General features: G+C 38.1%; 2 protein-coding genes across 2 annotated transcripts in view; one reads left to right on the forward strand and one right to left on the reverse strand.

The window, feature by feature from the left end:
- The window catches only part of LOC124538661 (autophagy-related protein 2 homolog A), a 30762-nt gene extending 19881 nt beyond the window's left edge, over positions 1-10881 (forward strand). Inside the window, exons 26-38 of the mRNA XM_047115795.1 lie at positions 96-301; positions 1021-1158; positions 1667-1850; positions 2933-3100; positions 3990-4149; positions 4686-4853; positions 5369-5537; positions 6091-6237; positions 6736-6863; positions 7463-7617; positions 8188-8346; positions 9549-9753; positions 10275-10881. Coding sequence (XP_046971751.1) covers positions 96-301; positions 1021-1158; positions 1667-1850; positions 2933-3100; positions 3990-4149; positions 4686-4853; positions 5369-5537; positions 6091-6237; positions 6736-6863; positions 7463-7617; positions 8188-8346; positions 9549-9753; positions 10275-10288 — 2001 coding nt within the window. The 3' untranslated portion in view covers positions 10289-10881. The remainder of the gene's footprint in view (positions 1-95; positions 302-1020; positions 1159-1666; positions 1851-2932; positions 3101-3989; positions 4150-4685; positions 4854-5368; positions 5538-6090; positions 6238-6735; positions 6864-7462; positions 7618-8187; positions 8347-9548; positions 9754-10274) is intronic.
- A 96-nt stretch (positions 10882-10977) lies between these two features.
- On the reverse strand, positions 10978-13368 carry LOC124538660 (28S ribosomal protein S5, mitochondrial). The gene is made up of 7 exons (XM_047115794.1): positions 13091-13368; positions 12791-13010; positions 12577-12710; positions 12389-12483; positions 12177-12312; positions 11745-11944; positions 10978-11406 (listed from the first exon to the last, which is right to left on the reverse strand). The coding sequence occupies exons 1-7, from the start codon at positions 13236-13238 to the stop codon at positions 11050-11052; spliced, it is 1290 nt and encodes a 429-aa protein (XP_046971750.1). The 5' UTR covers positions 13239-13368; the 3' UTR covers positions 10978-11049.
- Between the last annotated feature and the right edge of the window lie 661 nt (positions 13369-14029).

The raw sequence follows: 14029 nt of genomic DNA on the forward strand, positions 1-14029 counted from the left end.
AAAACAGAAAAAGGTTATAACTCTGGTGATGTATTTATCTTCTTCATAATATTTACTTAGATTGTCATAATAACTCATCTTTATGTTATGTGAAGGTCAAGTCCACGGGAGAAGGTAGCAACACAGACGACGAATACTGCATAGTGGAGGAACAGCCTTACGGTCAAGACAACGAAATGGACGAGCCAGTCGTGAACTGGATCAACGGGCCTGTATACATGGTCGATAACCATTTCACCGTGCCCGCAGCTAGGTCTGATGTGCTCAAAGCTCCGAAGAGTTTCCCATTACCTGTCCTTCGGTGAGTTATACACACGTACGGTCTCTCGCACAAATACATACACAACAACAACAACAGCCTGTAAATTCCCACTGCTGGGCTAAAGGCCTCCTCTCCCTTGGAGGAGAAGGTTTGGAACATATTCCACCACGCTGTTCCAATGCGGGTTGGTGGAATACACATGTGGCAGAATTTCTATGAAATTTGTCACATGCAGGTTTCCTCACGATGTTTCCCTTCACCGCTAAGCATGAGATGAATTATAAAGACAAATTAAGCACATGAATCAGCGGTGCTTGCCTGGTTTTGAACCCGCAATCATCGGTTAACATGCACGCGTTCTAACCACTGGGCCATCTCGACTTGATACATACACATTAATTATAATTTATGATTTTGAAGAGAGCTGGTTGCCAAAATCGGTCCTGCCGTCTCAGAGATTAGCCGGAACAAACAGACAGACAGACCGACAAAAATTGTAAAAAATGTTATTTTGGTATATGTACCGTGTCTAAATACAAATGCAATGAGTAAAAAAGAGCTATTTTAATATTACAAACAGGCACTCCAATTTTATTATATGTGTAGATGATTTATAAATGTTTTTCAATTTCAAAACGCGCTAAGTAAACCCTCTCCGCAAAGCTTGGCAAAGATCGGCTTTTTTAATTGTTTTTTCATAATTAATATAAATGATAGTACGTCAAATGATTGTTTACGAGAAAAATTATTCATTTTAGGTACACATTGTGCGAATTAAGTTTAACGTGGAACATGTACGGTGGAAGCGACTTCAAATCAGCGAACGATACAACACCCACGAAAAAAACTGTCACCATCGACGATACGCGGAAACAGGGCTCTCCGACTATATCAAAGTGAGTTTGCTAGCATCTTATCTTCTTATTATTATATTATGTTAAAATATTGGTTTACGGTTTGCGGTATATAAAAGTAGCCCATGTCCATGCTTGGGGTTCAAGCTTGTTTGATACCAAGTTTCATCAAATTCGGTTCAATGGCTTAGTCGTAAAAGCGTAACAGACAGAGTTACGTACTCGTTTATAATATTGGTATATATTCCGAATTAAGTTTTGGTATAATTAAACAATCGACTGAAATTGACTATTATTCCCATGACTGTAGTTTTGTACCCGGGAACAATACCCGGGCCAGGCCAGGTCAGGATAATAAAAAATATTTTCTGTCGCATTTGTGGTAACTGATAGTTCTTACATTTTTGTACCCAAAAATAACACAAGGCCACTTGCCCTGCGTTTGTGATGTCGCATAATCATCCAAGCGGATGGGGGAAAGGGTGTAAAGAATGCTAGTCGGTCAGGAGGACGTAATGATTTGTTCTCTAAGCGTCGCGTGGTCCCGCAGACGCAGCAAGGAGTTCGAGCCGTACGAGGCGCGGCGCGCCGTGGCCGCGTACCGGCACGGCGGCGTGAGCTGGGCGGCGGGCGCCGAGCGCGTGCGCGCGTCGCCCGCGCCGCGCCGCGACGTGCGCATGCGCGGTGGCCGCCTGCGCGACCACGCCACCTGCGTCAAGCTCTGCCTCACCAAGGTGCGCGATTTGCCAGTAGCTCAGCTCTATTGTGCATAATTAACCCCAACTATATTGCCTATTCCCGTCGAGATTTGCCAGTAGCTCAGCTATATTGTGCACTACTAACGTAACATATAATATTGTTCAACTTAACTACTTATACATACTTTAATTGTAGTTACTAATTTCCAGTTTCGTTAACGTTGGACATTGGCTTTTAACCTGCTGTAGTTGGAATATATAGACCGTATGCGTCTGGAATATGTCAACAACTAAAGAGATACATAGAAGACATTAAATCTTATGTACTATTGTTATGATAATTGGGTTTTTTAAGTAACAGCCTGTAAATTTCCCACTGCTGGGAGAAGCCCTCCTCTCCCTTTGAGGCGAAGGTTTGCAACATATTCCACCACGCTGTTCCAGAGCGGGTTGGTGGAATACACATGTGGCACAATTTTTATGAAATTTGTCACATTCAGTTTTCCTCTGGATGTTTTCCTTCACCACTGAGCACGAGATGAATTATAAAGACAAATTAAGCACATGAATCAGCGGTGCCTGCCTGGGTTTGAACCCGCAATCATCGGTTAAGATGCACGCGTTCTAGCCACTGGACCATCTCGACTCAAACATTTTGCCAGTAGTTCAGCTATATTGTACACTGGTTTCGCAGTTACTGCCTATTTGTAAAATACAACACTATTTCCACTTAACTACTTGTACCTACTTTAATTGTATTTACAAAAAAATCCAATAACAGTTTCATCAACGATCGACGTTGTCTTTTGTCCTACTGCGATTGGAATAGACTGTAGATGTCTGGAATATGACAAAAACTAAACTAGAGTTTCAGGTCTATAAAACCTTCGATTCGAAATGAAGAGATCAAACGAATATAGTATTTTACACGAATATTTAAAGAAATCTTGTATACTTTATGGCTATGTATATTAAGTTTTTCTGAATGTAATGTTATTTTATAATTCACCCTTATGCAACAAAACAACTGAAACATATCAACGCAAGTTAGCAAATATGAAGTCTAAAGTACCAAATAGTTAGTGCCTTTCTTATTTATTTACGCTTCGTGCTTGCAGCTAAAGTTCCAGCACGAAGTGTATCCGCCGGGAGGCACGCAGGCCTCCAGGCAGACGCTCGCTATCACGAAGATTGAAGTTCTAGACAGATTGGTCTGCAGTGACATCAACAAACTACTCAGCCAGTACAAACTCAAGGATGAGCCAGAGAGGAAGAATGCTCACATGGTAAGGAAAACTGTGACATATGTACATTTTTGACTTTTCCTTTTTATTAGTCTTAAGAATCTTTTATATTTCTAGCTTAATTTGACATAGGTCAAAACATTTCATTTGTCCCGATTTGGTTAAAATTTCATACAGCACTATCTATGACCGGTGGTGACCACTTACCGCCAGATAGATCTTTGTCTGTCCGCCATTTACATCATGAAGTAAAAATATATATCTATCCATCAGCCCATTTCTGTCCACTGCTGGATATAGGCCTCTCCAATTGCACGCCACTGAGATCGTTCTTGGGCTACTCGCATCCAGCTCCGCGTCTCGGCAAACGTAGTGTAGGACGTCCTCGGGCACGATAGAGTGACGACTTAGGCCAGACGGCTGGCAGGAGCTGGATATATCTACAACAACAACAACAACAACAGCCTGTAAATTCCCACTGCTGGGCTAAAGGCCTCCTCTCCCTTTGAGGAAAAGGTTTGGAACGTATTCCACCACGCTTTTCCAATACGGGTTGGTGGAATACACATGTGGCAGAATTTCTATGAAATTTGTCATATGCAGGTTTCCTCACGATGTTTTCCTTCACCGCTGAGCACAAGATGAATTATAAAGACAAATTAAGCACATGAATCAGCGGTGCTTGCCTGGGTTTGAACCCGCAATCATCGGTTAAGATGCACGCGTTCTAACCACTGGGCCATCTCGACTCGATATATCTATACTTCTGTAAAATTCCATCCAAATCCGTTCCGTTTTTTCGTGAAAGAGTAACAAACATACATACATCCATGCTCACAAACTTTCGCATGTATAATATGAGTAGGACTAATACTTAGCATTGCTAGATATATTTTGTGTATAAAATATTAAACTGTTTCTATTTAATCAGTTAATAGTAAAATCTGTCCACCTCCGAGCTGACGCTGCCGTGCCAGCTCAAGAATGCTGTCTCAAAGTCTCCCTCCTGCCTCTACGGTTCAACCTGGATCAGGATACACTAGCATTTCTCGTTGGATTCTTCTCCAAACTTGGAACCGACGAGATAAACGGTAAGTGGTTATGTCAGATTACTTTGTATATAATGGGAATTGATTATTTAGTTTGTAATGATTACATTTAGTAATAAAATTAAAAGGTCTAATAGTTATTTTCTTTATTAATAAAAATGGAAAAATATTTTTTGTTAAGAGTCCATGTTATTTCGATTAACAGGTATCTAAAGGTTTCAGAAGCATTTCCAAGAAATATTTTCTTTTAAACAATATATTTTCAGATAAAAATGTATTTTTAAACAAGGAACCAATTTCGATAGTCATTATTATTAATAATAATAATCTTTACAAGTAATATATGTATAACTTAATCAATTAGACAAGTTAATAAATATATTAAAGTCCTCTCTCCTAGAGGCTTTAGAACTGGCAACCTGTTCAGTTTTGAGCATCTTATCTAATACTTGTTCTCTTCATAAAGCCAAATATAATAATGATCATTGTCACAACTGTCGTTTTGAGCACCTTATCTAATCCTTCTTCTCTGTATTATAAAGCTAAAAATACTGATCATTGTCACATATGTCGGCCAGAAGAGGATACAAAGAGCGTGGGCGGGCTGTCGACGGAGTCGAGCGGGTCGCGGCAGACGACGCCCACGCACCGGCCGCCCGTCATGAGCATCGGCAGTCACCTGCGCGACCCGCCGCCCACGCCCACCTCGCTCGGCGACGCTGACTGCCTCTCGCTCAACGACACCGGTACCCCACTCGCTTGCTACGTCACTCTGAAGTTAGGTCAGGTGCCCATGATGAGCCGCGAATAGGGCTCCTTAAAATACGTTTTGACATTAATTTTCGAAGTTAGGTCAGGTGGCCATGATGAGCCATCCGTGAATAGGAACTTAAAATACAATATGTTTTGATATTAAATTTAGCTGGTCACTTAACCGAATACCCGAAGATATTTAACAGCAGACAGCTTTTTCACCTGAACATGAATTATATGAAAATAGTTTCCGCCTATCGTTTTAAAAGTTGGTCGTCGCATTAGAGAAAAAATAGTCTGTGTTAGGCGATGGATTTCAAGTTTCATAAAATTGAGTTCAGTAGATTAGTCGTGTAAGAACAACAAACAGAAAGTTACTTTCTCATTTATAATATTATTAATTATAAACATTATTGTATACGACTATGTACGTGCCATCCAAATCTGACTTGTCACCATCACTAGCTCGTCTGCCCTAAATATATATGTTTATAAAATAATGTTTCAGTGATACGTGATGATGAACCGTTAATGGAAACATACGAAGCGGAACGGCTGGTGTCGGAAAACCTGATACAGTTAGAAGAAGACTTCCAACGTCTGGGTATCAGTCAAGAGAAACCCACAACTAAAGTGCCAGACTCAGAGCCGGTAGATGATTCGCCGATATACTTCCGGTAAGCATATTCCCCGTCATATTTTGTTTCTGAGATCTGAATTTCTGTATTGGAAATGCCTATAAAATGGATGGATGGCTCGTGTGACAACTAGTTTCGACAATTAAGTGCAAAATATATATATTTTTAAGAAATCACTAACCATATAAAAAACAAGGTCAATGACCCATTTGCTAAAAATACGTAGAAACCTTGACCTCAAGAAACAATTAAAACACTTGGTGGTAGAGCTCTGTGCTATTCAGTCTGGGTAGGTTGCCTTCCTCATGAGATATTCTACCGCCAAACAGCAATACTGAGTGTTGTTGTGTTCCGTGTTAAAGGGTGTTTGAGCCAGTGTAACCACAGGCACGAGGCACTAACATCTTGGTTCGCAATGCTTTTGGTACATTAGTTATAAAAGGAATGTATTTGTTACAGGACATTTTTCTATGGGCAATAGTGACCACAAACTATCATGTGGTCACAATTGCCCATTATTTGGGTCAACAGATTCCAATTATTTGGGTCTGAATTGAAGTTTAAATAACATAATTTATATATTGTTCCGCAGTCGAGTAGTTTTCTCGCCCGAGGTACCAATCCGATTGGATTACGTCGGTAAGCGAGTGGACCTCTCAGCCGGACCAGTTGCCGGTCTGCTCATGGGACTTGGACATCTCAACTGCTCAGAATTAACGTTGAAAAGGCTCGACTACAAGTAAGTGCTGCTAAATTACTTTCAATTTCAAATAATTCAGTTTTAATGTCCCAATCTCACACAAATATTACAATAAATTATATATCATGAACACGATTGGAAACATTGCAACTTGTAATATTTACAGTTTGCTAACAACGGTGTTAATTCCTTTATCATGATATCATTAATGTTTATTTGTCGACTAGTTCTTCATTAATCTGGATTAGTCCACTGCTGGTTATAGGCCTCCCCCAAGGCGAGCCACTGAGACCTATCTTCGGCCCTTCTCATCCACGATATAACAGCTTCTATTGTCTATCATGTTACAAGTCTTTTCCTCCCATTCTCCTATATTTTTCCCCTTCTGGTTATATTCCTCACACACTCCATCGATGTTTTCTATAGTCGTCTTCTTCCCCTCCCTCCCCCCTTGACTCTAATAATGTAAATATTTTATAATAAGCGTATCATAAAGTAGTAGCGATTTAAGATATCTCATAAATTGTATCATTACAGATTGGGGTTACTCGGCCTTGAAAAACTAGTTCAGTGGGCGTTGCATGAATGGTTGTCTGACATCAAACGGCACCAACTGCCCGGTCTGCTCAGCGGTATCGGGCCAATGCACTCGCTTTTACAAATCAGTAAGTTAACTTAAATCCTACTTCAGCTCATTTTGTTTTCGCATGAAAATAAGTAATACGCAGGACTTGTCACAGTGTAAAGGTCTGTGCACAAACAGATGTACGAATTATTCCTTATTCTCATAATCCAATGGGACCCCAAATCCGACTCTACCGGAAAATGTCCGAGCGCAAGTTTAACGGAATTACGTGCGCACCGAGGCACAGAAGTGTACACACTATGAAGTTACAGACTTTAGGCTGCTAATGAATTTATTTGAAAAAAAATTAGGTGACCCAATAATTTGGAAATACCCATAATTTTTTTATAGCTTTATATCAAACGATGCAGTCAATTTAATGTATTAAATAAAACTAATTATAACATCCCGGTAGACACGGGTCTACCCGTGACCACGGACACTGCAAAGTGCTCGAAACGTCGGGATGTTTAAAAATAATTAATATACGCGATTCATCCGTTATAATTAGTTTTATTTAAATGTGTAATAATCGCGAAAATTTAAGACAACATTTAATGTATTATTTATAAAATTATCCGTAAAGTTTGCATGCAAGGTCAGTAAGTTGTTTATTTATTTGTGAGCAATGGTCCTCAGTAACGGGCATCCGCGACCTGGTGTGGCTGCCGGTGGAGCAGTGGCGGCGCGACGGGCGGCTCGTGCACGGGCTGCGGCGCGGCGCCGCCTCCTTCACCGCGCGCACCGCCGTCGCCGCGCTCGACATCACGGCGCGCCTGCTGCACCTCATACAGGCACGCCCCGCACGCACTTGATACCTATACCTATACGACTTTTGTATCATATGCGTGTGTGTGTAATGAAAGAAAAGAGTCGAGATGGCCCAGTGGTTAGAACGCGTGCATCTTAACCGATGATTGCGGGTTCAAAACCAGGCAAGCACCGCTCATTCATGTGCTTAATTTGTCTTTATAATTCATCTCGTGCTCAGCGGTGAAGGAAAACATCGTGAGGAAACCTGCATGTGACAAATTTCATAGAAATTCTGCCACATGTGTATTCCACCGACCCGCATTGGAACAGCGTGCTGGAATATGTTCCAAACCTTCTCCTCAAAGGGAGAGGAGGCCTTTAGCCCAGCAGTGGGAATTTACAGGCTGTTGTTGTTGTTGTTGTTGAAATAAAAAAGTAAACTCCACACACACGTACATGACATACGGATACATTGATTTAAAAAAATGTAATAATCGTGTAAAGTTGAATTTTACATTTGACAACTATCTTTTAAATAATGAAATAAGCTAATAATATTACTGGTAATGTTACCTTTTACATTTTGTTTAAATTCCATTCATAATCGTCAGGCTACGGCGGAAACGGCATGTGACATGCTGACGCCGAGCCCGGCTCTCGCGCTGGGCGACGCGCTCGAGCGGCGCGCGCGACGGCGACGACGCGACCCCGCGCGCCAGCCCGCCGACATACGCGAGGGAGTAGCGAGCGCCTACAACACCGTCAAGGAGGTATTCCATATATATATGTCGGAGACGGTCATGAATTCCTTAGCGTAACGAAGCGCGGCACGAATCCCGCGAGGCGGCAGCACTGTCGTGACGTCACGACGCGACTAACTTCGTGCTACGACGGAGCCTGCCCGGTGGAGGCGCTCAGAGACGACTCACTTAGGGGTTGTCCATTAATCACGTGATCTTTTTTTAGCATTTTTTAACCCCCCCTCCCCCATTGGTGATACGTAGACCCCCCTCCCCCTTCTCAACATCACGTGTATTTTTAGTACCTACAACGAATCTTAAAATTTTCTGAATATTATCTTAATTTAAATACAGTTATAAACTATAATCTTATTTTATTCTGAAATTAAGGACCATATTTGTTTAAAAATCGCGCATTAGACGAAAAAATAAATACACGAGATATCTTACTACACCACCAACCCCCTCCCCTTTGTGTTATTTTCGTGATTTTTATCAAACCCCTCCCCCCCTTTCAAGCCTCACGTGATTAATGGACAACCCCTTACGATTCCGCTCTCGTGAAGATCAGTACCTCCATCCTAGGAACTTTCATTCGCTTCGTTGCCAAGTGTGATACAGTGTTTTACTGAATAAGTGTCTTAAGTACTTTAAACGTAGAATAAATGTGTTCCTGTATTCGCGGTTTCCTCTTTGCTCGATCACCCAGTAATACGCCCCTATGATGCCTGACGATCGTACTGATGTCGCTGTCGATCCGACATATATAATGTTCTCTTCATAAGGCTGCAGAGTATGTAGACATGTTTACAAGTGGATGTGAAGTGTGATTTTTCCTTGTAACTGTTTCGTGTTGCATAGTTAACAGACTCAAACAAAAATAACGAAGAAGTTGATCTTTCATTTTACTATTAATTTAAATAATTGTATTCAATTAACATGACTTTGTATATTTTAAATGTTAAAAAAAGAGTAACTACTGAGTTTCTTGCCGGTTCTTCTCGGTAGAATTTACTTTCCGAACCGGTGGTAGCGTCACTTAATTGTAAAATGACGATTCAAAAGTGCTTGTAAAGCCTACTTGATTAAAGTTTATTTTGATTTTGATTTTAAGTAAGTACCTACATAGACAGGCTCACATAACATCATACCATGTTAGTAAAAGTAACTACTGTTACTAGAAAAAAGTTTATTTTGATTTTGATTTTATTTATCACTAATTTTCCTCTTAGGGCTTCGCCGATACAGCCGCTACGATGGCGGTAGCGGCGCGCAGAGGGCACGGCGCGGGAGTGCTGCGACACCTGCCGGGCGCCGCCATGACGCCGCTGGCGCTGGCCGCCGCCGGCGCCGCCGACGTGCTCGGCGGCGTGCGCGCGCACCTCGCCCCGCACCTGCGGCGCGACCACGCCGACAAGTGGCGGCGACCGGGCGCCGGTACGAATTATTTCAAAATATAACTTTCACCTTCACAAAGACAATAAAACAGCAAAACCAAACATAAGGAAAAAAACCAACCACTAGACAAACTTGAAACGTACTTATTTTTCGTAATTTGTAAATAACCCTTGGTGACTGCTATGTGACTGAGATAACAAGTTATTGTGTTCCAATTGTTTTAAAAAAATTACTCTTTAATTTACTTATGCATAACATGTTGACTAAGTTTTAGTCGACCCAAAGTCAATGCATCATTCTGAGCAGCATTATTGAACCAATAACCATTATTGGTTTTATCAAAAAAAATCTCCCATTCACCGAAAAATACGTTTAGAATAAAATCATGACCGCACTAGAATATAGAGGTTTGAAAAATTTATTAATACATATTTACAATGAGCTATTTACAATGAACTCGAAGTATCTAGCTAGTTATTTTCCCTAGAATAGCATTTATTTAATGTAGCATTCATTTTAAGTTTTATTAAATGTCACTAACAAATTTAAATTTGTTTCAGACTCAACGGATTAACGACCGCAAATATCTCCAGCTTAAATCACGAGTATAAACTAATATTTTTTAGTAAATTTAAATACATAAAATACTATGTTTATAATAAAAAAATCCAAAAACAACTTTTAAAAAAATTCAATTGAAGATAATATTTTACATAATATACTTTTGTATAGAAAATAAATAAAACTACGTCAAAAAGTTAATATTGAAACCATATCATTCTCAAATAAGCGGTTTGCTTCATTTTGCTAATATATTTCGTTTAGTAAAAAATAAAAAATGGTGCTTAATTTTATAGATCGGACTAGCATTTTGAGGCATTTAGTTGCTTATATTTCCTATATATTGAATAGGTGTAAATATTTTTTTTATAATTTTAATTATTATTGGGATGATCGTTGGGTGCCATGACAAAACGTAAAAGTAATATTAAAAATATTATTTTTTTTTCCATTACATTTAATGTAACAAAATGTGAGAAGAGTTGACAGTTAATTTGAATACTTATGTATGATATTAATTTTTATTTATATGAAACTAGCAAAGTAATTTTGTGAGTGATATTTTATAGGCTAGTGAAGTAAAATGTTCGGAAACTATTATTAAAATAAAAAATTGTATTCCTTTATATAATAAAAAATAAATACAATAAATCATTACAATCTGATAAAAGGAGTTTTAATTGCCAACAATAACACAAAAATATTTTTAATCATTTTATTTAAATATTGTACATTTATACTACATCTAGACTAATTAATTTATATTAAGTTAACTTATGTCTCTTTTTCTTCCTTCGGTTCTGGATATTTATCAGTCAGAAAACTTTTTACTTCTCCATATTCAACTTTAAGATTCAGACGAATTTTTTCATGATTTCTGAATTTTTCATATTTTTTAAGAAATATTTCATAGTGTGGCATTGTTTCATAGAAACGTGGGAACTTCTTTCGCCTGAAGATAACTCGGTCATTCATGATATATTGATTGAAATCCAAAGTCTCATCTTTAGGTATTTCTTCTTTGGTTCTAACTACTGACGGGCTGGCGACAACTATAGGATAATGTTCATTTTCAGCCCTGAACTCAACTAAATGAAGTTTCTTTTCTTCAGCAAGCTGTTGATGTGTTCTCTGAAAATAGGTACATTTAAAAATTTTTAAAGACAATAATATATATTACAGTAGATATCGCCCTCATTTTGATGGGTGGTTGTCATGTTTTAAGCATAAAAAATTAGGGAAATTTTATGAAATTCCATTTAGTGTTTGATTATATAAGTCTAACAGATAGACAGACAGACAGAGTAACTCTAGCATTTATAATGTTATCAAAGATATTTTTTTATTTTATAAGAGATAAATAACCATGTATTAAAATATTTCTTCTAAGTCTTGTTTCAAATTCAAAACAACATGATTCCCAAAAAGAAAGTAAATTACACACATTATAATCATTATTTAATTATTACCTGTTGCAAAAGTCCAACAAAGAAAGCCTTTACAATATGTTGTAAATTATTGGAGCCCTCAAGCTTAGCCCTGAGATCCTTAATACCAATAGCTTGGCAAATCTCTTTTATGGCTCTGTGACACTTTAAGCCATGTCCTTCATTCTTCTTTTGTACATATATTTTAGTTTTACCGAATGCTGTGAAGAAATCATGGAAAACTGGAAAAAGAAAATAACATTTAACAGGCCTGTTTTTATTCTCGCCTCGGCCCACAATGCTAGATATTCATTATTTAAGGCATATAATTATTGAAATAAAACCCACCAAATGTCTTATGACTCGCTAGTAGTATACATATATTCAAATTATAAATACTAATGATAATTGATAGTGAATGATAATGTACTTATATAAAAGAAGTATATAAGTTTGCTCAAAAAACACATATACCTGTGTGGCCGTTATAAATTTCAAAATTCATTAATTTCTTTCCAGCTCTGTTTTTGGCTTTTCTTAATGCAGCAGGGGCTTCCTTGGCTTTTCCTATACCAAATCCAGCTAGGCCTTGACCGTTGCCAGTTACAACCTGTAAAAATTTATTTAAATATGTAATTGAACATCAAAAATCAACATGACATTTCCATTGACTTAAAATATCATACCATGGCTTGGTAGTTTCTCGTGCGGCCTAAACTCCCTTTCATAATCAGAAGAGATCTGAGTTGCAGAACTTTTGTATCAAATCCAGTGAACTCTTCTGCATAAACATAAGTAGTATTTTAATGTCTTGTGTTAAACCATTTATAGTATATTTTAAAAGTTCTATAGAGTATTAAGACAGAAAACTTACCATCTCCAACTGGGTCTGGGGCTCCAATGCTCCGACCTGGCATGCGTGAACCAGACCAACCACGCTCAATTGGGCTTAATCTTAATCGTCTAAACCTAGTCATTGAATCTCGCAGCTTAATAAGCTTCTCCATTCTGAATACAAAATAATATTCTTACCTTAAAAACTAAACTATAATAGAAACTTTAACAGATATAAAACAATTGATTATAACCTTTCTGGATCATCTGGTAAACGTTGCTGTTTAAGCAATTCTCTGCCCCTTATGACTGGAGCAGATAAACCTGGCCACAGCATGTTAATTTTACCAGTACCGATTATCTGCCCACGATTTAAATCTCGAATGCGAATCCGTCCAGCTCCTTTACCACGACCTTTTTTAGCTCCAGCATTACTTACGGATGTCACCGATTTCCATAATTTCTCGGCCGGTACTAGAATGCCACAAAAATTATGAGTAAAAATAATATTAAAGTTTTCTAGCTAGATAAAAAAAATTGAACTGAATACTTACATTTATTGAAGAAGTTAAGGCAAGCAATCGTCGTAGTACTGATGTTTTTGAGGTTATATCCAGTGGTTTGGTATTGTGGTATTTTGTTTACAAAAAAATTCAAAGGCTTATTAACTACATTTCTAATTGCAAGTATTTTGCTCGCCATTTTTATTCATAAAGCAGAGAATTATCCCTGCTAATAAGTAGCAATAACAAAATATTCACTACACAAATAATGACATTTTATTGACAGACAAAAATCACAGAGTACCGTACTACTGTCACAGTGGATGACAGATTTCTCTAATGATAACATTCCTATGAATTTGTGGAAACATAGACTTAAATAGTCTATTACATATATTATTAGTCCAATAAAGTTCTATGAATTTAATGTAGGATAATTCCAATAACTTTAACGACCTGACCCAGGGACTGGACCCGGGAGAGATGGAATTTATTTATGCAATAGATATTCATTTGGTATTTCTTCACAAGTGATGTGATCTAATTTAAAGATTAATTTGCTGTCGAAACGCTTGGCCCTTGGAGTAGTGGTGCAAAAAGCTTCATCAAAAGTATAACACCTCGCCTCATTGCCTCCACTGGTGACAGGAGGGCTGGTTCGTTTTTTGCCCAGAGGATCGGAATTGCGATTCAACGGGGAAATGCTGCTAGCATTCTTGCCACCATTCCACGCGGTCAAGATTTATACAGTAACTAGTTTTAGTTCATATTTGTATATATATATTTAAGCATTTAATGTTGTTAATTCTTATTTAAATTTAAAGATATCGCATTATGTTTATCAATGTAACTTTTCATCCTATTACCGTATAGGGAAAAATATATGATATACATCACTTGTGATGTCATTATTTTAAGCACAACTACATGAAATGTAATATAATTAGTTCAAAAATAAAAATAAAAAAACAGTTATTTAAGCGGTCAAAT

This window comes from Vanessa cardui, chromosome 20, assembly GCF_905220365.1.
Source record: "Vanessa cardui chromosome 20, ilVanCard2.1, whole genome shotgun sequence".
Lineage (NCBI taxonomy): Eukaryota > Metazoa > Arthropoda > Insecta > Lepidoptera > Nymphalidae > Vanessa > Vanessa cardui.